Source organism: Oncorhynchus gorbuscha, linkage group LG08, assembly GCF_021184085.1.
Source record: "Oncorhynchus gorbuscha isolate QuinsamMale2020 ecotype Even-year linkage group LG08, OgorEven_v1.0, whole genome shotgun sequence".
NCBI classification, from domain to species: domain Eukaryota; kingdom Metazoa; phylum Chordata; class Actinopteri; order Salmoniformes; family Salmonidae; genus Oncorhynchus; species Oncorhynchus gorbuscha.
Window position 1 is genome coordinate 50,344,853 of NC_060180.1, and position 24,398 is coordinate 50,369,250.

Consider the following 24,398-nt stretch of genomic DNA (forward strand, 5'->3'; position numbering starts at 1 on the left):
ACCTCAGGTAGTCCATTTATTCATTCTCTTAGCTATTTAGCCTGTTGGTGTCAGACTTGATGCACAGGTACCACTTGCCGTGCGGAAGCAGAGAGAATGATGTGTACAGCAGTAGATATATTAGAGTGAGCTATGTCAAGAATCAATAAGGCAATAAGGCATGAGGGGCATGAGGGGGTGTGGTATATGGTCAATATACCACGGCTAAGGGCTGTTCTTAAGCACGATGCATTGCGGAGTGCCTGGACACAGCCCTTGGCCTTGGTATATTGGCCATACACAATAAACCCCCAAGGTGCTAGGATTAACGTAATGTCTCTCTCTCTCTCTGCCTCTGTCTGTCTCTCTCTCTCGCTCTCTGATTGTGATTATAAACTGGTTACCAACGTAATTAGAGCAGTAAAATAATAATGTTTTGTCATACCCGTGGTATCCGGTCTGATATACCACGACTGTCAAGCCTGTCACGCCCTGGCCATAAAGAGGCTTTTATCTCTATTTTGGTTAGGCCAGGGTGTGACTAGGGTGGGCATTCTAGTTTCTTTATTTATATGTTTTGGATTTCTTTGTTGTTTGGCCAGGTGTGGTTCTCAATCAGAGGCAGCTGTCTATCGTTGTCTCTGATTGAGAATCATACTTAGGTAGCCTTTTTCCCACCTGGGTTTGTGGGTAGTTTTGTGTCTGCACCAGACAGAACTGTTTAGTTTTGTTCCACTTTATTTTGTGTCAGTGTTCAGTTTGAATAAATTATCATGACCAAGTACCACGCAGTGCTTTGGTCCTCTTCTTCAGAAGAGCGTTACACAGCCAATCAGCATTCAGGCCTCGAACCACCCAGTTTAAAAAATAAATATGGGGTGTGTATAAACCAATGATGTGTCTAAACACTGGATGACCGACAGGGGGAGCAGTATTGAAGCCACTGCACAGCCATGTTGGTACTCCTCAATTTTACAAAAGATTTGGAAGCTATAGAAATGCATTTATTATTGTCTACATTTGTTTATTCTATTACAGACACCGTAATGCATATTTTAAAATTGTTATGTGAGCTAAACATAAAAAATATTCAGAGTACTAATGTTACTGCACCTACTACAATAACATACATTTAGGATGAACAATTCCAAAATAGCCTTTGTGCAAAAACAAACTTCTAGAGGTTATCAAGGCACTAATGTGAAGTGAAGAAATAAGGAACAATTAACGACATGAGCCTTGATTACTTCTGGAAGTTTGTTCTTGCACAAAGGCTATATCGGCATTGTTCATTATCCAGCACTAACTTTTTATTTTATAGTATTTCATCCCATGATCAAAGAGCACCAACTGGATTAACTACATCCCAAAGAGGCACACTTCTCCTGTGTCACTTAATTACGTTTAATTGAACTACTGCAAAACGTTACTCATTCCTATGGAGGGCTGCTCCTACTGGGGAGTACCTTTTTGTTATTGACCAAATACTTATTTTTCCACCATAATTTGCTAATTTAATTAATTAAAAATCCTACAATGTGATTTCTGGAGTTTTTTTCTTCTCATTTTGTCTGTCATAGTTTAAGTGTACCTATGATGAAAATGACAGGCCTCTCATCTTTTTAAGTGGGAGAACATGCACAATTGGTGGCTGACTAAATACTGTTTTGCCCCACTGTATGTGTGAGTGACTAACAAAATCAATGAGGGCCCCTGGGCACCTTCAGCCATGATTACTACAATTTTAGACTAACTAGACTATCCAGCTAATTTACCAAACGAAATGTTTTAAGTGACATGGGCTAATTGAGTGACTGTCAGTGAGTGACATATAATAAAGAGGAAAACTGCTAATGCACAACCAAGTTTCGAAATTGCACCTTGTGTATTCTACTATTCCGGACCTCGGTATCCTCATGTGTAGCTACGGACCTGCCTGTTTCTGTCGCAGAATGCTTTTTGACAGTACTCGTGATTTAATCGACCACATGATCGCAGATCCATAGGCTATTTACTTCCTGCATGGGGCTAGGTTGAAAATATACTGTCATTTTCAACCTAGGAATGGGTACACTCAAAATGGCTGTCAGTCCACACATTATGCCACCTTTGACTTGAAATGAGATGCCCTTTCTATTCATTCTATTTCTACAGTTTGTCATTGGCAATTTAGCACTAGGTTCATTAGGTTGTAGCAGCAGAATTCAGCAGCAATTTTGTTAGGGTGACATTTGTCTTACTGTATTATGAACATTATTTTGTCAGAGTGTAAACTCAAATGTGCAAATGAATCTTGTGGGGAGACAAAACATTGACAGATAATTTGGTTTGGGTGTTCATTTATTTGGTCTTTCACAATAGCTGATGAAAGTCATTCTCATCCCATACAATGGGCTAAAATATAGACTAATTAGTGTGCTTATCTCAGCAGGAACACTACTGTTATTCCCATAATTTTATCATTTAACCTTTTACCAATTTTGTTGGTGTAATTAGGCTATTTGAAATATCATATGCCAACTCATGTCTTAAGAAAAATATATACAGAAATGCAACGAGGCTTATGCATTTTTATTAGCATTTATGGACATTGTTGAATAATAAGATACATAAAATGAGAATAGGCCATATGGAAATGCCCCTTGCCTCAAATATACTGTTTTGTCATTTTAGTATTGTGCACAAGCTGCTAGGCAGAACTGGCAGGCAGAAACGCAACAGATCTTGCCTATAAAGCGAAAGATGATGTCAAGGTTTTGCAAATCAGCCTCAACCACCTGTCAGGTAATTTGTATAAATCTAATGTAACATGAACATATTCAAACCCACAGGACTTGGGAAACATAGATCAGCGGTGGCCAACGCTCTTGGAGAGCTATACATGCACCTCTAGGCAGGATTTTCTATGGTCCTATTTTAAAGCGATAGTTCATCAAAATGAATGACATATTTACATTTGTTTCTTATGGACAAGGAGAAACTGAAATCCATCCTATGGTTAGCCACTGCTACCAACTGTTAATATGAGCCATTTCTAACCAAAAACCAATGTAATTCAATGTCCCCCAGTTAGCATAATTTTCATGGCAAAATGATTTAAAAGTACCTTCAAACCATGTGGTCAAATGGTTTGTGTGCATTCAACTTTAAATGAATCATGTATTTGTATGTTTTATTCCACCCTGTTCATGGGCCTAAGCCATGTGAAAATATGTTGAATAGCAGGAAATTAGCTTTAAAACTAGTGGAGCCAATGGCATTCACGTTAGGAAATCTCACTCCAAGCTCTATTCAAACGTTGGCATGCCTGTATTATGAGAGAAAGAAATAGGAACATGTCATGTATGTCATCTTCATTTCCCTGGAACCGTCACAGCAGCTGTTGAAAATGCTGATCATAGGTTTGTTGAATGGAAAGACACTTTACATGATAGCTGCGTTAAGGATTACATTAACAATACAACATATTTTAATCTCTCCTCTTCTCTTCAGAACAAATCAAAATGGTAGGGGCTTGGATGTGAATGTGATTAAATGTATCTGACCCTATTTCCAAGGAATTACAAAAGAGTTACAAAAGCTCTAGTGATTAGAAAACCACTATCGCAATATACAATAAACATATTTCTCATACAAAAGAGGCCAAACACTGAGTGACATTTCAAATGTTTACTCTGGGAAGATGTACCAGTTGAATGCATACATTCGATGCCTACCCTTAGTACTCAAACCGTCCCTACTACAAATGTGTACTTCAGTACTTTTCCATCATCCAGGATTTCTCCATGCTCCTCTGTGCAGATCACAGGACTTCTTCTCAGTCACGAGAAGCCTTGAGTTATTGGGAGTACACATTCCTACAGTTCACTGCAGTCCACTAAATACACTGAACAAAAATATAAACGCAACATGTAAAGTGTTGGTCCCATGTTTCATGAGCTGAAATAAAAGATCAACATTTTTGATATGCACAAAAAGCTTATTTCTATCAAATTTTGTTCATAAATTTGTTGACATCCCTGTTATGCTAATATAAATTAAATTAAATCTGATTTTATTTGTCACATACGCATGGTTAGCAGATGTTAATGCGAGTGTAGCGAAATGCTTGTGCTTCTAGTTCCGACAATGCAGTAATAACCAACGAGTAATCTAACCTAACAATTTCACAACAACTACCTTATACACACAAGTGTAAATGAATAATTCATCCACCTGACAGGTGTGGCATATCAAGAAGCTGATTAAAAGCATGATGGGTGCTGAGGGTTATTTCTGTCTATAATGAAGCCCTTTTGTTTGGAAAAACTCATTCTGATTGGCTGGGCAACACTCGCCAATGGGTGGGCCTATAACCTCCCAGGCCCATGTGGCATTCATATTTTGGTTCAGTATAATTACACTTCTATACACAAAGAGCTTGAACCTAACACTACGTTCAATATCTAAGGATACATAAAAACTAGATATTAATACTAGGAGGATATAATTATATAAAAGAGTAAAGACATAAAATATAGGGATGTTATCATGAGGCAATTGGTGATTTTAAACAGCTACACATATTGCACAATCCAGATGTGCAAAGCTCTTAGGGACTTACCGAAGAACACTCACAGCTGTAATTGATGCCAATGGTGTTCCTAACATGTACTGACCCAGAGAGCTGAATAATTATGCAACAACTATATTTTTTGTTATTACATTTATATTAAAAACTGTTGTACTTTTTTGTGTAGATTGCTGACAATTAATTCCATTTCAATCCCACTTTGTGTAACAATAAAATGTTAAGAAATCCAAGGTGATTGAATACTTTTGCAATGCACTGTAAATCCATTGCATGGTGGGACAGTTGATAGGTGGGAACAAGCGCTAAGGGGCATTCCATTTCAGACAATGACCCTTTGCCAATACGTTTCCCCCTGTCGGTAACATTTCTTCACAGTGCTTTCTCATGTTACAATGTAACACAATTTACTTAGCATGTTTTGAGCAGCTTATGATCATATGTGAATAGAGCATCAATCACACTTGTATATTTTATTTTTTACAGACCAGGGGGGTGGACTACAGTAGGGTAACTTGGGGTAAAGCGAACCCCGGTGAAAGGCGCCTCTGCCTGTAATTCTCACAAAAAAATTAACTTTTTGTCATCCATTTTATTTCCCAACACCTTCCCTGGCTGCCACTACTCTTCCTTAACTAAAAATGTAATCTGTATCATCTCATCTATGTTAAACCAACAAAATGATTTGGAAATCAAATCATTAAAAAAATAGTAATCTAGAAAAAGTTACATATGAAGTTAGATCTATAAACGTTTTATATATACCAGTAGCGCAGACTAAAGATAAGTAATTCACCTGTTAAGAAAGAAAAATTGAAATCAGTTTTTAATAAAGTTGTAATATTTTAAGTGATGTTTGGGCCCCCTCCCCCCTCCAGCGGGGAAAGATGCCCTCAGGGCAATCCAGTGCAAGTCAATGGTACCTCCTGTATAATACCATTTTCCAAATCATGTCCAATCATTTCCAAATCATGTATAAGCAACTTAATTTAGTTTCACAATCAATTTGCAGATACAATTTGATTTGTACCTGAAGCTTGAAAATTAAAAACTTCATCATAGTGACAATATTTTTAGTGAGAGGTGCAATAACATTTTCTTTCGATATTTGATTTAATAAATAAAAATAAGATACGTAGAATTTTGTTTTTGAGAGTCAATTACTTAACATTTTTTCAATAAAATGTATAAAATGGATTTTAACACGCTAGTCTTCATGAGGCATCTTGCCCCATGCTCCATGGGGACTAGCGCTGTGACATCGATTTGTGGTATGACGGTAATTGGCCAGCCAAATGACCGTGGTCACTGTAACAACCATTCGAATAGCAAACTTTTTATAAATATGTATTTATACAGTTTGTCAAGACGTAGTCTCATACCCCTGCACATCGACTCGGTTCTTGTACTTCCTGTACATAGCGGTCATTTTCTACTCCCTATATGTAGCCATTACATTTACATTTAAGTCATTTAGCAAACGCTCTTATCCAGAGCGACTTACAAATTGGTGCATTCACCTTATGACATCCAGTAGAACAGTCACTTTACAATAGTGCATCTAAATCTTAAAGGGGGGGGGGGGGTGAGAAGGATGTTATTGTTATTCTTTATTTTCATTTGTTATTCACTGTGTCACTATTTCAATTTATTTATCTTATCCTTAAATCCTCATTGTTGGAAAAGGACCCGTAGGTAAGTACTTCAGTGTTGGTCTACACCTGTTGTCTACGAAGCATGTGACAATAAATTGGGATTGTATTTAATTTGAACCCAACTCAACTTCAATCTACCGAAAAAAAGTATAATCTGCTATGGTCAAATATACAGTATATAATAAATTAGTGCCAGTATATTTTCCCATTGGTCACAATTGTTACCGCTAAGATATGTTCATATACCACGTGCATCATGGTTTCAATGTATTGAAAATGAAGGTACATATGTAAACTACAATGAAAATCTTTAACAAATGTAACAATATATTTGTTTTTAAACTTTTAAATACAGACTATTGGTTTCAAATTCGTCTGTGCACGCTGACTGCAATCTGTTTTAGTAAGGGGAGTGGGATAGTCTTGAACAGCATTGTTGGTTAAGGGCTTGAAAGCATTTCACGGTACGGTCTATACTTGTTGTATTTGGCGCATGTGTCAAATACTATTTTATTTGACCCGGTGTCCAAGTAGGCTACATGTAGCTATGTGTGTAGAAAACATTTCACCACAGGTAAGACATTTAACTTGTTTAGTATAGTCAGTTTATAACTCCACTCACTACTTGTAGCTGTTTGTTTGTGTTGTTGGTCTTGGCTAGCTTAATGTTCTGGTCGGCAGCTAGCACGAACTCACTCACCTGGCTGCTAGCACCGTCATGAAAAAGGGCATGAGGGTTTTTCTAAGTAGTGAGAACGCTAGGGAGCAGGCAATGTTGCCCTTTTCTTAGATGTAGTTGTGTAATTGACTAAAACAAACGGACAAGAAAATTGCGTTTGAAAGGGGTGAAGTTTTTGCTGTGAGCCAACAGGTTGTTTTCCCAACAGGAAGGCTGGGCATGACTTCGATCTCATTCCTACTGACGAATGCTAGAGGGGGAGTATCTCATCCCTAGACTACGAATGCGTCATCGACATGCAGGTTAGTGAGTAATCGCGGGTGTGGTAGCATGCCCTCATTTCTACAGTCATATTAGAACAAACGAAATCGTCATTCCGCTACCGGCAATGCCAGTCGCCATAAGGACAAAATGAGGGTACTGTAATTGATTGACGTAAAGAATATCCACCATCTCAATCCCGCCATTTGACTGAACAACTTTTAGTTATTGTTATTGCGTGTGTAATCGTGTCTAGTCGGATACAGTGTTTCGAATTGCGACAACAAAAATGGCACCGAATTTACCTGTACATGTATGCATCTTTTTGGTAAGTAAGTCAATTCTATTAAATTAGTGTTTCTGTATTTTTCACATTTGATTTTGATATATCACCTGCTGAAGTTTCTATTAATGTAAGTGAATTTGCAAACTTTGTAGCCAAACTTTGACTTTACAGTGTTGCATAGCCTGGGAATGTTTTTTTTTGGTGGGGGGCTTCATAGGTCAGTTAATACAGGACTATGAAAGGCCCAGTGCAGTACGTTTGTGATTAAAAAATAAATATATATATACAGTACCAGTCAAAAGTTTGGACACACCTACTCATTCAAGGTTTATTTTTTACTATTTCATACATTGTAGAATAATAGTGAAGACATCAAAACTATGAAATAATGGATATGGAAACATGTAGTAACTAAAAAAGTGTTAAACAAATCTAAATATATTAGATTTGAGATTCTTGAAAGTGGCCACCTTTTGCTTTGATGACAGCTTTACACACTTTTGGCATTCTCTCAACCAGCTTCATGAGGTAGTCACCTGGAATGTGTTTCAATTAACAGGTGTGCCTTGTTAATTTGTGGCATTTCTTTCCTTAATGCTTTTAATGCATTTTAGCCAATCAAATGTGTTGTGACAATGTAGGGGTTTTATACAGAAGAAAGCCCTATTTGGTAAAAGAACAAGTCCATATTATGGAAAGAACAGCTAAATTAATCAAAGAGAAATGACAGTCCATCATTACTTTTAAGACGTGAAGGTCCGTCAATACGGAACATTTCAATAACTTTGAAAGTTTCTTCAAGTGCAGTCACAAAAACCATCAAGCACTATGATGAAACTGGCTCTCATGAGGACCGCAACAGGAAAGGAAGACCCAGAGTTACCTCTGCTGCAGAGGATACGTTCATTAGAGTTACCAGCCTCAGAAATTGCAGCCCAAATAAATGCTTCACAGAGTTCAAATTACAGACACATCTTAAAAATCAACTGTTCAGAGGAGAATGTGTTAATCAGGCCTTCATGGTTGAATTGCTGCAAAGAAACCTCTACTGAAGGACACCAATGAGAAGAAGAGACTTGCTTGGGCCAAGAAACATGAGCAATGGACATTAGACCGTTGGAAATCTGTCCTTTGTTCTGATGAGTCCAAATTTGAGATTTTTGGTCCCAACCACTGTCTTTGTGAGACGCAGAGTAGGTGAACGGATGATCTTTGCATGTGTGGTTCCCACCGTGAAGCATTGAGGAGGAAGTTTGATGGTGTGTGGGTGCTTTGCTGGTGACACTGTCAGTGATTTATTTAGAATTCAAATCACACTTAATCAGCATGGCTACCACAGCATTCTGCAGCGATACGCCATCTCATCTGCTTTTAGCTTAGTGGGACTATCATTTGTTTTTCAACAGGACAATGACCCAACACACGAGTGTAGGTTAGGAACTAGCTCCCGCTGTGGGGATCAAATCAGTGGAAATTTCAAGTGCGCCACGTATAGTTTTTGGTAAAACTCAAACTTTCATTAAAATACACATACAAGGTACTGAATTAAACCTACACTCGTTGTGAATCTAGCTACCGAGTCAGATTTGTAAAATGCTTTTCGGCGAAAGCATGAGAAGCTATTATCTGATAGCATGCACTCCCAAAGTACTGGAACTTCATCTAAAACGACAGATTTTGCGGTAGAAGGCGCTACCCAAAACGCAGAAATAAAATATAAAACATTCATTACCTTTGATGCGCTTCTTTCTTGGCACTCCTATATATCCCATAAACATCACAATTGGGTCTTTTTCCCGAATAAATCCGTCATCGTATAGCCAAAATGTCATTTTCTGAAGACCGGTCTGATCCAGGAATATTCCCTTTTACAAGACGCAACGTCACTTTTTAAAATGACAAAAGGTGCCTATATACTTTTACAAAACACGTCAAGCTACTTTTCTAAACCAACTTTAGGTATTAATAAACGTTAATTAGCTATACAATTCATTACGGGGTGATCTGTATTCGATAGCAGCTAGTCTGGAAATCAACGGCCATCTTTTCCATTTTAATAACATCCTGTTGAGAGACTGAAACCGGAAAGGGTAAAACGTAATAGAACCAAGGATTAAGTCTCCTCAAAATGCCAGCACTGGCGGCATCGTGTGGAAGCTGTAGGCGTTTACATTACGGCTTCATGTATTTGCAGTCGCCTTGAACAATACATTGACTGGTGGATTAATATATTTTTTGTGTTTTTGGAGAACAGTTTTTCGAGGGATTTTTACTGATAAACACGTTGTGTTATAGCCACAGACACAATTTTACCAGTTGTAGAGACTTCAGAGTGTTTTCTATACACACATACTTATCATTTGCATATACTATATTCCTGGCATGAGTAGCAGGACTTTGAAATGTTGTGTGATTTTTAACAAAAAGCTGCGAAAATGCGCATGATCCATAAGAGGTAGCTGTGTACGGGCTATTTGACCAAGAAGGAGAGTGATGGAGTGCTGCATCAGTTGACCTGGCCTCCACAATCACACAACCTCATCCCAATTGAGATGGTTTGGGATGAGTTGGACAGCAGAGTGAAGGAAAATCGGCCAACAAGTGCTCAGCATATGTGGGAACTCCTTCAAGACGGTTGGAAAAGCATTCCAGGTGAAGCTGGTTGAGAGAATGCCACGTGTGTGCAAAGCTGTCATCAAGGCAAAGGGTGGCCACTTTGAAGAATATCAAATTTAAATTATATTTTGAGTTGTTAAACTTTTTTTGGTTACTACATGATTCCATTTGTGTTATTTCATAGTTTTGATGTCTTCACTATTATTCCACCATGTAGAAAATAGTAAAAATAAAGAAAAAAACCTTGAATGAATCGGTGTGTCCAAACTTTTGACAGGTACTGTATATATACACTCGTTGAACATCTCATTCCAAAATAATGGGCATTAATATGGAATTGATCCACATGTGTTTGTATATATAGTGTATATAGGCCTATTTCCGCTTACAGTTTTTTTTAATTAAGATTATTCAGGGGGTGTGCAGAACTCTCAGCACCCCTACTTCTAACATTCAGCTAAAAAGATCACTGGCAAGGTGCAGCTTGGTGATACATCGACAGTTCCTTCAGGAGGTATTCATACCCCATGACTTATTCCACATGTTGTTGTGTTACAGCCTGAATTCAAAATGGATTACATATATTTATTTTTCTCACCCATTTACACACAATACCCCATAATGTCAATGTGAAAGCATGTTGTTAGAAATGTAGTATTCACATTCCTGAGTCAATACATATTAGAATCACCTTTGGTAGTGATTACAGCTGTGAGTCTTTCTGGGTAAGTCTCTAAGAGCTTTGCACACCTGGATTGTACGATTTCTGCCCATTATTCTTTAAAAAAAAATATTCAAGCACTGTCATATTGCTAGTGTCGTCGAAACTCTAATCAATAAGGAGACACTTGTCATTTCTTCAATACAATCAACCTTTATTTGATAAGATTTGCAATAATGTAGCTGGTCAACCCTACACTCTGAGGTGTAAGGCCGAGAGCTCAAATGAAACAAGGAGTACAGAAACCTTATATAGGCCCACCGTCTTACGCAAGAGTGTACGAAACGCATGATCTTGTTATGTGTACGTGTGGAGAACAGGACGAAACTGAAGTTAAAGTTACAGACTAACTGTGAATTTGGTCATTTCGTTCTGGAGCAACTGCTGGTTATTCTAATCTTCTAGTGAGGACAATGGGTGTCAAAGCAACAGGAAATCACTCCAGACATAGTTCCTCATAAAGTAGCCAGCAAGAGCCTTTTACTGTCTGCCCGGATGATGTATGGTTTCACTTACACACGCACACACACACATTCACAAGCATGAACCTGTCGCCCAGCAACAGGCTCTATGACTGGTGTGCGGGATACAACACTTTGCTCTGTTTTAATATACTGAAAAGGAACCAGATCATTCCCTTTTGACTAACAGGAAACCATAGGTTGCCCGAGTCAGCTCCTGACTGTGTGCCCAGAACATCACAGGGACCTAATTTCCTAGTTAGGTTTCTATGCTACACATTCACAAGACAAGTTAAAACAGGCCTATACTAATGAACGTACATATCTTCTATCTTATATGATCTCATTTCTTTAGCAATCTCAACCTTAATGCCTAAGCAACTAAGCTTCTGGAAAGATCTTCTAGTACACAAGGATCAGCAAGGTTTAACAAAAATGTCCCTTACTCCAGACAGACATTCTCAAGTCTTGCCATAGATCTTCAAGCCGATTTCACTCAAATCTGTAGCTATGCCACTTAGGAACATTCACTGTCGTCTTGATAAGCAATTCCAGTGTATATTTGGCCGTGATGTTAGGTTATTGTCCTGCTGAAGGTGAATTTGTCTTCTAGTGTCTGTTGGAAAGCAGACTGAACCAGGTTATCCTCTAAGATTTTGCCTGTGCTTAGCTCTATTCAGTTAATTTGTATCAAAAAAACTCCCTAGTCCTTGCCAATGACAAGCATACTCATAACATGATAAAGCCACCACCATGTGTGAAAAATATTAAGTGGTACTCAGTGATGTTGTGTTGGATTTGCTCCAAACATAATGCTTTGTATTCAAGGTAAAGTTCATTTCTTTGCCACATTTTTTTGCAGTTTTACTTTATTGCCTTATTGCAAACAGGATGCATCTTTTGGAATATTATTTTTCTGTACAGGTTTCCTTCTTTTGACTGTGTCGTTTAGGTTAGTATTGTTGAGCAACTACAGTACGATGTTGTTGGTCGGTCCTCAGTTTTCTCCTATTACATCCATTAAACTCTGTAACTGTTTTAAAGACACAATTGGCCTCATGGTGAAATCCCTGAGCGGTTTCCTTCCTCTCCGTCAACTAAGTTCGGCAGGACGCCGGTGTCTTTGTAGTGACTGGGTGTATTGATACACCATCCAAAGTGTAATTAATAACTTTACCATGCTCTACGGGATATTTAATATCTGCTTTTTTTTATACTCATCTACCAATAGGTGCCCTTCTTTGCAAGGCATTGGAAAACCACCCATGTCTCTGTGGTTGAATCTGTGTTTGAAATTCACTGTTCGACTGAGAGACCTTACAATTATCTGTATGTGTGGGGTACAGAGATGAGGTAGTCATTCGAAAATAATGTTAAACACTATTATTGCACACAGTGAGTCCATGCAACTTATTATGTGACTTGATAAGCACATTTTTACTCGTGAACTAATTTAGGCTTGCCATAACAATGAAGTTGAATAGTTATTGACTCAAGATATCTTAGCTTTTAATTAAATTAATTAATTTGTAAACATTTTGAAAAACATAGTTCCACTTTGACATTATGGAGTGTTGTGTGTAGGTCAGTGACACATCTCAATTGAATCAAAATTAAATCCATGCTGTAACACAACCAAATGTTGAACAAGTTAAAGGGTGTCAACACTTTTTGAAGGCACTGTACCTGTGCAGCCTATGCACTCCTTGAAAACGTCCATGTACACATTTAAATGTATATTCTTTTGTTTCATCTAGTACAAAGAACTGACAAGACAGAATATCCATGAATGCAGTACCATATTTGTAACACAGCTTTTGTATGATATGCCACCTGTTAGAATGTATGAACAATATATCTCTCTCATGCAATTCCAGACCCTCTCATGTGTGGACTCCTGCTTCATCCCTGCCTCCATACAAGCAACAGTACCTCAGACAGTACAAGTTGGACATGTTATTGCAAAAGGTTCTGCCATTCACAAATGTTTCCGTCCTGTCTTAACTTTGAATGTACTGAATACTGAATTAAACAATCAATATAGTCATGAACTGTTTATAACCAGTTGACATTGTTAATCAAAATCAAGTTATTGTGTTGTGGATGATCCATGTTTGTTTTTTAGTCCTTGTATAGTTGACAACGTTTCTTTCTCTCTCGTCGTTCAGTTGATGTGGACCAATGTGACACCATCACATTGCACTTTACAACTAGTGACCCCGACTTCACATTACGACCTGATGGCACTATAGTAACAGTCGCCATCACCATGGTACCAGCCAATGGCAGAACATTCTCAGTGCAGTTTCAGGACCCCAATGGTCAGAAGAGAGAAATTAATGTTTACCTTGTCCAGAACTCTAGAAAGGTAAGGTGGATTCTGCATGGGCTTATAGTACAAAGTCTCATTTTTCAAAGAAGTATTGTTTTTGTGAAATTATCTATATCACATTGTTGACTTGTGACTTTGTGTGGTCTTTTTCCTGCTTTTTCAGGTATTGAAAGATGGCCTACTAAAGCGCTCCAAAAGACGTTGGAGTCCTCTGCCCTTCAACATCATAGAAAACGACGTTCCGCCATTTCCAAAGGACGTTGATCTGGTAATGTCCTTAAAATAAGTCACAACTTGCATCACATTTCAGCACATTTTGTGTTTGAATATTGATATTAAACCTAAGCCATGTACATATTTTGTGTCATGTAACAAACTTCAATTTATCCTCTACATGTCCTTGCCTTTCTCCCACCCCCATGTTCCACTCTATTTCTCATTCGTTCTCACTTGGAGCTAATGCACATTCTGTACCTGTATGGTCCACGCCCTCACCTGGTGGTTCACACACCCACACACCCAGACACAAACAGAGGGATCATTTACTTAGTTGTTTTTTCTCCTTTTTATCCCTTCCCCTTCCTTTCTAACTACTGGGCTGGGTGTGCACTGTAATTGGATCTGTGGTAACCTGCCTAGGGGAATACATATAGGGCTCTACCTGAGCAGAGCACATGCCCCTTTGTCCCTCTAGTCACTAAAGTGCCCTTTTGGGTGGTGGTATAATTTTGTATTCATTTTTTTGTCATTGTTGTTCGTAACCCACTGCCCGCAAGTCATTGTCAAGTTCACAATTTGTGATAATGAGTGAGAGTGTTGCTGCACAAATAAATAGGCTTATGCTCAAATATGTTAAAATTGTCATTTTGAGCACCTGCCCCATGAAAGGTCTGTGCACGGCCTTGAACCAGGGTGATGTTATTATCCCACTGCTTGTTGAAGCTTGACCGCAAATAATACTTGATTGTTTCCTGGCCCAGATTGCATCTGATTCGTCGGCCACTCGCAGTGTGTACTACACCATCAGTGGGCCTGGAGTGACAGAGGAGCCTGTGGGTGTGTTCAGTGTGGTGATGGAGACTGGGATGTTGAAGGTCAACAAAGTTGTCGACCGCGAGAGAACTCCTCAGTTTGTAGTGAGTAGTAAACAACAATTATTGATTGCTTGCTTGAATAATTGACTGATTCTTTATCTGTGATGTTAACATGACAATTGTACTCTTGATACCGTAGCACAGACTACACAAACAGTGTAAGCCATTTCTAAACTGAGTCCATCTTCCTCCAGTTTCAAGCCAGAGTGTTTGACAGATACACCAACCAGGAGACAGATCTACCATTACCCATCACAGTGAATGTAGACGATGTGAACGACAATGCACCAACTTTCGCTGGCCTACTGCAGTTTACTGTGCTGGAGCAAAGCAAAGCAGGTGAGAAACACACAGCTGAAATAAGAAATACCAGAGTGCCTGTAGCCTCTGCAATATAGTACATGGAAAAAGTGACATACGTTTCACAAGTTAGTCAATTGTCTGAGCAATTTGTGCACACATCCAGACATTGACCTTTGTAACGGGAACTTGTGGATGTGAACTAATAGCCGGTGTGTTGTGATACGTTCTATTGCAGGGACGATGGTGGGGATGGTGAATGCCACAGACATAGACGAGCGTGGTACAGACCACACTAAGATCAGGTACTCCCTCCTCTCTGGGACTAACCTGTTCTACATTAACCCAGAGACTGGAGTCATCAGCACCAAAACAGACACCCTCGACAGAGAGGTCAGTCCCATCGCTGTACCTTTAAAAAAATATCTCACTTATAATTTTCCAGGGTTCCACGTTGTTGATCACGGCTATCATTGCTTAAATTATTGATCTAAATGTATGTTTGTATTTGTTTTTCAGGTGAATGATAATTATTTGGTGACAGTTGAAATCAGAGACATGAATGGAGCTCTGAATGGTCTATTCAACACAGCCACAGCCACCATTGTGTTGGGTGATATCAACGACAACCCTCCCACATTCACAAAGACATCTGTACGTTTTCTTTGACAACTTTTTACAGTAGTGGAGTTTATGTATTGCAGTTTATTCCGCAATGTAACAAAAATGGATGGCATGGATGTCCCAGTTTGTTTTATGAATACTCAGTTTGCTTTGGCCAAATAACTATATGTTACTTCCTTTTGCAGTACGATGTAAAAGTTAAAGAGAACCAAGGACAGGGACTCATCCTCAGAATCCCCATTGAAGATAAGGACTTGGTGAAGACACCAAACTGGAACACTGAGTTTGTCATCCAAAAGGGGAACGAAAACGGGAACTTCAGGATCGAAAGAGACCCCAAAACGAATGAAGGACTAATTTACCTAATAAAGGTGAGCTGGTACTCACAATGAACCTCTATTTTTTTATCTGATCATGACTTTCCATAGATAGATGTCTTGCTAGTTATTTATAAAATGAGGCTAATCTATACATTTGGTGAACTATCCCATAACAACATATAAAGACAGTCAAAATATTGAGCCAAAAGACTTCTTTGCGCATTGTCATTGACGGATGATAATACAGTAAAATAACACTATGTCCTTGCTGTGTCTCCAGCCTCTAGACTACGAGAAGACCAAGAACCTAAAGCTGGAGGTGTTGGCTCGTAACCAGGCTGAGCTGAGTGGGACCACGGCCCAGTGGATGTCCATCCCTGTAGACGTCTCTGTAGTGGATGAGGACGAGGGACCAGAGTTCACCGCCCCCACCGTACTCTTCACAGTCAAGGAGAACACTCCTAACGACACCCTGATTGGGACCTACATAGCCATAGACCCAGAGACCAAGAGCAGCGCCGGCATCAAGTAAGACCCTAGTTTACCTTCTTGATCTCACCAATAATTGACCTAGCCAGGTCCCAGATCTGTTTGTGCAGTCTTGCCATAATTACAGGAGATGGAAAGACTGCACAAACAGATCTGGAACAAGGGTAGTATTGGCCTATTGTGTGACTATGTTGATAATAATCATAATAATAACAATAATATGATGTTATAACAAGTAAGGTCAGATTGTGTTTCAAAAGAAGATGGAGGAATGACATGTTTTTTCTCACTCCAGCAGAATTGTACCGTTATACAAGAGAATGCTGTAAAAGTTCCTTCTCTCTCTGTTCCCTCTCAGGTATTACAAGGTCTCAGACCCTGCTTCATGGATCAAGGTAGATGAAAGCACCGGGCAGCTGAAGATCGCCAATAATATCGACAGGGAGTCCCACTTTGTAACGAATGGCGTGTACAACGTCACTATGAAAGCTGTTGATGCCAGTAAGTAGATATTGTTTACAGTGGCTTAGTTAAATACACAATATATACAAAAGTATGTGGAAACCCCTTCAAAATGGTGGATTTGGCTATTTCAGTCACAGCTGTTGCTGACAGGTGTATAACATTGAGCACACAGCCATGCAATCTCCATAGACAAACATTGACAGTGTCGTGGCCTTACTAAAGAGCTCAGTGACTTTCAACGTGGTATTGTCATAGGATGCCACCTTTCTAACAAGTCAGTTCATCAAATTTCTGCCCTGCTAGAGCTTCTTCGGTCAACTGTAAGTGCTGTTATTTTGAAGTGGAAATATCTAGGAGCAACAATGGCTCGGCCGCGAAGTGGTAGGCCACACAAGCGGGACCACCGAGTGCTAAAGAGCCTAGCACTTAACAATCGTCTGTCCTCTGTTACAACACTCACTACTGTGTTCCAAACTGCCTTTGGAAGCAACGTCAGTACAATAACTGTTGGTCGGGAGCTTCAGGAAATGGGTCTCCATGGCTGAGTAGCTGCACACAAGCCTAAGATCGCTAGGCATAATGCCAAGAGTTGGCTGGAGTGGTGTAAAGCTCGCCGCCATTGGACTCTGGAGCAGTGGGAACCAGTTTTTCTGGATTGATGAATCACGCTGCCCCATCTGGCAGTCCGACTGATGAATCTGGGTTTGGCGGATGCCAGGAGAATGCTACCTGCCCCAATGCATATAGCCAACTATTAAAGTTCGGTGTAGGAGGAATAATGGTCTGGGGCTGTTTTCCATGGTTCAGGCTAGGCCCCTTAGTTCCAGTGAAGGGAAAAGGCTACAGCATACAATGACATTCTAGATGATTTTGTGAAATAGTTTGGGGAAGGCCCTTTGCTTTTTCAGCATGGTAATGCACACAGCAGTCCATACAGAAATGGTTTGTCGAGATCGGCGTGGAAGAACTTGACTGGTCTGCACAGAGCCCTGACCTAAACCCCATCGAACACCTTTGGGATGAATTGGAACAATAAGTCTGTGTTGTTTAAGTGACAAGATGAGGAGTATAGTAGTCACTCTATAACACCTGGTGAGACTTTGGTATTTTATTAGGATCCCCAATAGCTATTGCGAAAGCGGCAGCTACTCTTCCTGGGGTCCACACAATACATGACATAATACAGCACATTAACAGACAAGAACAGCTCAAGGACAGAACCACATCTACCCTAGCTACTGGCCCTTATTTCTGTTTTGCATTTATAACAGGGAGGGACTACTAGGGAGATACCAGTACTGTATAGCATCTGTATTTCACTGAACTTTAAAGTTTATTGCTGAGTGTGATTATTGAATACATTGGAAATCTTACTCAGTCAAGCTCTCACAATAAAACCACAAAAAAAACAGCAAAAATTGTTCATTGACATGTTATCGTGTTTCTTACTCTATTTTTAGGTCTCAAGACAGGTACAGGGACAGTGATTATTCAAGTGGAGGATGTGAACGACCACGTCCCAGTCATCCCCTCTAAAGACCTGGTGGTGTGTGAGAAGGATGGGGGAGAGATGGGCTCTGTGCTGGTGGTAGCAGAGGACAAAGACCGAGCTCCATTCGCCGCTCCCTACAGCTTCGAACTGGGAGAGGAGCATGATGGGAGATGGGCTGTGAAGCGACTTAACGGTATGAAAATGATTCCTACCTCCGGACTCCGTTCCATCTCTATATAAATTGATATCTTGCATATGTGATTTAAAAAGTGAAGCAATTATTTAAATCTAAACAGAAAATGTGCATTTTATAGTGAGTATTCAGTCTCATACATTCTTCAATACAACATTAGAGCCAAAATACTCTAGAATGCAACCTCACCAGAGCCACCTTACACAGCACCTAACTGACAATGAGTATTGTTTAGAGCCAGGAGTTTTTGTCCTTACAATGTAATCTCACCAGGAAAACTATTGCCCAAACTCCTGTTCTTTACAACAGTGTATTTCCTCCTCAGACACTGCAGGGATGTTGGAGCACACCAAGGAGCTCCCTAATGGTCTGTATACTGTCCCCCTGATGGTCAAGGACCTACAGGGATTTGGAAAGACCCAGACGGTAACGGTCCGGATCTGCCGCTGCAGGAACGGAGCGTGTTTGGCCTACCAGAACTCTACGTCGCTGGGGGTGTGGGCCATCCTGGCCATGCTGCTGGCGCTGTGCCTGCTACTTCTTCTCTGTGAGTCTCTAATGTTTTATTATGTTCATTCATCTTATTTATGTAGGCCTGACAGGTTGGTGTCAGAGGCGTTAGACATAAGGTGAAGTCTTAAGCAGCTGATGACAGCTAGTATAACTTTGTTCCTTAGCAAATGGCTTGTGCTTCTTGTTCGTCAGACGAACCTGTGACCACTTTCGGACCATACATTTTGATTGAGCTACTTTTTTTTTTTGTTCTTTATTGCAGGTATCTTCTTTGCATTCATCTGTGTTACAAAGAATGAGAAAATGGAGCTGGAAGATATGGGAGACAGTGGCGGTATCCTCCTGAAGTCTAACATTGAGGCCCCAGGAGATGCAGTGGTAAGTCTGTCATAATGACAGCATTACAAAACACATTTCTCATGTTCATGGAATCTTAGCTAATTTCACTGTTATATCCTAATTTGTTTATATGGCTCCTCAGGATTCAAATCTCATCATCGTTCCTGCATCTGGGATCGACTCATCAGTGAAGGGATCCATGATTGACGTGGGGTGGGTGGGAGCTAAGAACTCTGGTATGATTGGAGGAGGCCTGGGCGCTCAACAGAATCTGCTACAGGAGTCCGGCGGTGTCATAGTGACCGATATGGAGACCGGCTTCTCAGGCCAATACGAAAGCAACCAATACGTTGGACAATATGGCAGTGGACAATATGGTGGAGGTCAATATGGCGGTGGAAACATGACTTTTGACAACACACGTTTCATGAAATTCAACAACTCTGCAGCCTGGCACACCTGGCAAACGAACGGGCTGTTTTTACAACAGGTAAAGTGGTTGTAGAGAACTTGAGAAACAGCTCAAACAATGTCAATCATTCTTCCTATTGGTAAAAGCCTAGACTATTCCCATCTGAAATTCTTTCTTACTTGCTAAATCCTGTGTTAGCTTTCATATATCTTGTCTGGTTGGTGAAATGTTGGTCTGTTCTCAGTGTAATACCTGTCAGTAATATCCTATGCAAAGATGTAATATCACCTACTGTAATATTTTCCCTACCATCGGACTAGTCCTTGGCTGCTCTCTATGGACTAATAACAAAATGCATTCTCCTTTCTTAAGCCTCATCTCTTACATTGTCTACCTGGTCTTTGCAGAAGTTGGCTTACCTAGGGACGAGGGAGGAGGGGCGATATGCCGATGACATCAGCCACGCGTACGGCTTCGAGGGGGTGGGGTCTCCAGCTGGCTCGGTGGGCTGCTGCAGTGACCAAGGCAACCAGGAAGACCTGGACTTCCTAAACACATTGGGGCCAAAGTTCAAGACATTAGCTGAGGTCTGTAACAACAAGAAATTAACAAAGAGAATATAATGCAATATGTTTTGTTACTGTAAGTGTACTCTTTTTCTGCCAATACCATGAATTTTAGGAATCTGTTAAGAGGGTTGCTATGCTATCATTCAGAGTAAACACACTGAATTGCTCTAACTGTTTGTTAGTACTTTCCAGTGCAAAATGTCGAACTATGTATTTACTTGTACAGCAAATTCCCCAGTGTTGAATCAACTCTGCGATTGTTAAATGTAACACTTTTTCAGAGTCTATACGGGTCCACACTTTTTTTTCAGTGATATTAACATTTTAATGAATACCTGTAGTGTTAAGGTAACTCGTATTTGGGGTATGGTGTAAAGCCATATTTGCATATTTCCCAGTGTGCCTTACCTTTTCGAGTGAATTGTAGAGTTGTTAGTGACAAAGACATGGTCATTGCATTCATTCATTTTCAGTCCTGTGGCTTTCATCAAATAAAATGATTAACAGTGGCCCGAAACTCATAGTTTACAGGCCACATCAGGCGTGCATTCACATTATGCTGGCTTGCAAGGTGATGTCATTCCTATTGGAATCTAGCCAGAGTGTGGATATCCAAGAGTTTACATTTTTCATCACCCGTAGCCTGCATTCAGAATGACTGTCAGAGTTTGGAAAACTTGATAGATGAGACTACCTAAACCATCTAAACTGAAACAACCATTGCAATAAATCTAACTAACAGATTGAATTAGTTTAGAAAAAAATATGTTATTTATCTTTGTGTAGCATAATATTCATTGATCAGTCAATGTACAGTACATGCAAACACACAGATATTGAAACAAACAATAATAAAAATAAAAACTAATAGAGCATGCTGGGAAATATGATAATGATGGCTGTGTTTTTAAGTGTTTTAATCACATTCAAATCTGGTTATTAACACCAACACTGGAGTTATTTTGCACCACTGAGTGTTCATTTAAATCCTGAACTAGAAATGTACATTAAATAAGGTACATTATGTGATTTTTAGCGCTAAAGATTTTTTTGGGGGGCATTGGTCATGTTATTTTATTTGTGTATATTATGGTAAAGCCCCATGAAGTTTAGTATCGTAGAATCAAATGTTTGTTCATGTGACTCTAAAAACAGGTGCCTTGAAGAATACATGAATATTTGACGAGATTATTCTATTTTTAAAATAACTTGTGAATTTAGGTGGATGGGGTACAAACATTACACACTATTCTATATGAGTGTTGATTAGACTGCATTGGGGTTTCTATGTTTAATTGGTCACATTACGATCGCCCCTTTAAGCCATTCGATTCCTATGATTGATTGGCTGCAGAGAGTCTTGTGTTTAGACTAGAACAGAAGGTTATAGGTGCTTCTGTTTAAAATAAATGGTTCTTGGTGCTTCTTTTCAGAATATAATGTTCTGCCTGCTTCTGTTTAGAATAGAAGGTTCTAGGTGATTATTTTTAGAATAGAAGGTTCTGAAGAGACAGGTGCTGATACGGCCCATGGGGTTGATGAGACAGTGTCTGACAGTGAGTCAGTTCACACACTCAGCATGAGGCTGAGTGTGTGAACAGGGGGGGGGGGGTTTGAACCAGACAGACAGCCTGTGAGTATTCATAGCGACATGTTGTTCTATTGATTGATCCATAGAAAGGGAGATACCTAGTCAGTTGTACAACTGAATGAATTCAACTGAAATGTGTCAGAGAGGTGTGGGAGGCTTCCTTTATCAACATCCACAGGGAATAGTGGGTTAACTTTCTCAGGGGCAGAATGACCTATTTTTACCTTGTCAGCTCGGTTGCTGGCCCAACATTCTAACCACTAGTCTACCTGCCGCCCCCTATGACATTACTAGAGGTGCTATGTCATAAACCCTCAAAATTCGTTCCATAATGGGGTGAAAATGGCAGCTGTCTTGGTCAGGGAGAAATCCATAACTAGTCTAATTGGAATGAATGGCAGTAGAGGCATAGGTGATCTATTTCCTGATTTTACTTATGCAGAAAATTAAAAGTGAGGCATGTGATGTATCAGAAATTGTGTAATGTAATTATAGTCAACCTCAAATATTGTCATATAATTATAAATGCAATGTATATGGGTTTTATACAAATGTTATGTGTAAATAGCCCCTAAATGTCTCAGATGTAGTTTTATTGGAAAGCAGTGAGTGCTAATATATGATACAATTTCAGTACTTGTTGCATTTACAACATGTCTATGTCCCCTCATCAACTGATTTAGTATATGGCTGTGAATTGACCACATTGTTTGAATGGAATGTTGGCATATTGGTAGTTAATTTAGAATCATTCATCTAAAACTGTTTGGCTAGCTAGCTAACACACATACAGTGCAGATAAATTCTCTACATTCATTGTTTTACACTATCTTATCGGAGCACTGGCATACTCCCTGACCAACATGGCTGACCTTTGGCCAATTTTTAGAAGGTTCATTTCCATTCTAGTATTCTAATTCCTAATTCTATGGATTCATCAGCATTGTCATATGTTCATATTATTAATTTGGAATTCAATTACCAAACTGACCCATTTTGTAAATTAATCGTATTGCCTATTTCGTATGTGTCAAATTTTGCTAATATGTTTTTTTAAGTAAATAATATAAAATACACTTGTTGTGTTATTCACTTTGGTCATGCTGTTTTACTGTAAATACTTCATTTTAAGTAGAGAGAGAGAGTGAGGATGTGAGTGAGAGCGAGAGTGGATTAGCTTTGAAATATTGTTACTCAACCATTCACCAGGCTTATCTAGGCATAAGAGGGTGTGGTTCATTGTTCAGTACAGTACATATAGCCTTGCACAATAACTGTAACATCACAAGGTACTGTAACTAAGGACACTTTATTCACCCTTGAACCATAGACTTAGACGACACACTGTATCTGTCCTATTGTGGCATCTGTGAGGGAATGGGCAGTGCCATTGAGGCCATCTACATTTTGAAGTAATGAATTTTCTTCTACTACTATGACTTGGTAAACAAACTGAATGGTTGCATACTTCCATCTGGAGTGTGTTTGAACAGGTTTGAACACCTGCAGTTATGAAATGTTTGCTCACTAGTGTAATTCATTTGATGACCTGGATGTGATCCTTCCTTAATCTATAGGAAGTCTCACCCAGTTGGCTACTTTAAAATGGTGGTCCTCAATGGCAATGTCCATGCAAAAACATATTATTTCCAAGTAGTAATCTGTACAGTGCCTTCAGAAAGTATTCACACCCCTTGACTTTGTTGTGTTACAGCTTGATTTAGAATGGATTACATTTAGATTTTTTTGGTCACTAACCTACATACAATACCTCATTTCAAAGTGGAATTATGTTTTCAAAATGTTTACTAATTCGTTAAAAATTAAAAGCTAAAATGTCTCGAGTCAATAATTATTCAACCCCTTTGTTATGGCAAGCCTAAATAAGTTCTGGTGTAAAAATGTGCTTAACATAATAAATTGTATGGACTCACTCTGTAATAATAGTGTTTAACTAGGTTTTTGAATGACTAACTCATCTCTGTACCCCACACATACAATGCAGAAGAGGGACCTTACACAGTTTTAACCACAAAGACCAGGAAGATTTTCCAATGTCTCGCAAAGAAGGGCACCTAGCGTTACATGGGTAAAAATGAAGAAAAAAACAGACAGTGGATATTCCTTTTGAGCATGGTAAAGTTATTAATTACACTTTGGATGGTTTATCAATACACCCATTTACTACAAAGACACAGGCTTCCTTCCTGACTCAGTTGCCGGAAAGTAAGGAAACTGTCACGACTTCCACCGAAGTTGGTCCCTCTCCTTGTTCGTTCGGCGGTCGACGTCACCGACCTTCTAGCCATCGCTGATCCTATTTTCATTTTCCTTTGGTTTTGTCTTCCATCACACCTGGTTCCAATTGAATCAATTACATGTGTATTCAACCTTCTGTTCCCCCTCATGTCCTTGTCGGTGATTATTTATTGTAAGT

At 39.4% G+C, this 24,398-nt stretch overlaps 1 protein-coding gene across 3 annotated transcripts; it reads left to right on the plus strand.

Annotated features, from left to right (window-relative positions):
* The first annotated feature begins 6,141 nt into the window (after window positions 1-6,141).
* Window positions 6,142-23,037, plus strand: LOC124041780 (desmocollin-2-like). Of its 3 annotated transcripts, none has more exons than XM_046359782.1 (17): window positions 6,142-6,244; window positions 7,092-7,185; window positions 13,106-13,196; window positions 13,397-13,596; window positions 13,724-13,828; window positions 14,541-14,696; window positions 14,849-14,993; window positions 15,193-15,347; window positions 15,474-15,608; window positions 15,764-15,949; window positions 16,179-16,426; window positions 16,746-16,888; window positions 18,313-18,537; window positions 18,863-19,084; window positions 19,313-19,428; window positions 19,532-19,879; window positions 20,209-23,037. In XM_046359782.1, exons 2-17 carry the CDS (start codon window positions 7,180-7,182, stop codon window positions 20,422-20,424), a joined length of 2,697 nt encoding a protein of 898 aa, XP_046215738.1. In that variant the 5' UTR covers window positions 6,142-6,244; window positions 7,092-7,179; the 3' UTR covers window positions 20,425-23,037. The 3 variants fall into 3 exon arrangements, with proteins under 3 accessions (XP_046215738.1, XP_046215739.1, XP_046215737.1); XM_046359783.1 differs by lacking the exon at window positions 6,142-6,244 and adding an exon at window positions 6,670-6,778; XM_046359781.1 differs by lacking the exons at window positions 6,142-6,244; window positions 7,092-7,185 and adding an exon at window positions 7,199-7,472.
* Window positions 23,038-24,398: the final 1,361 nt, after the last annotated feature.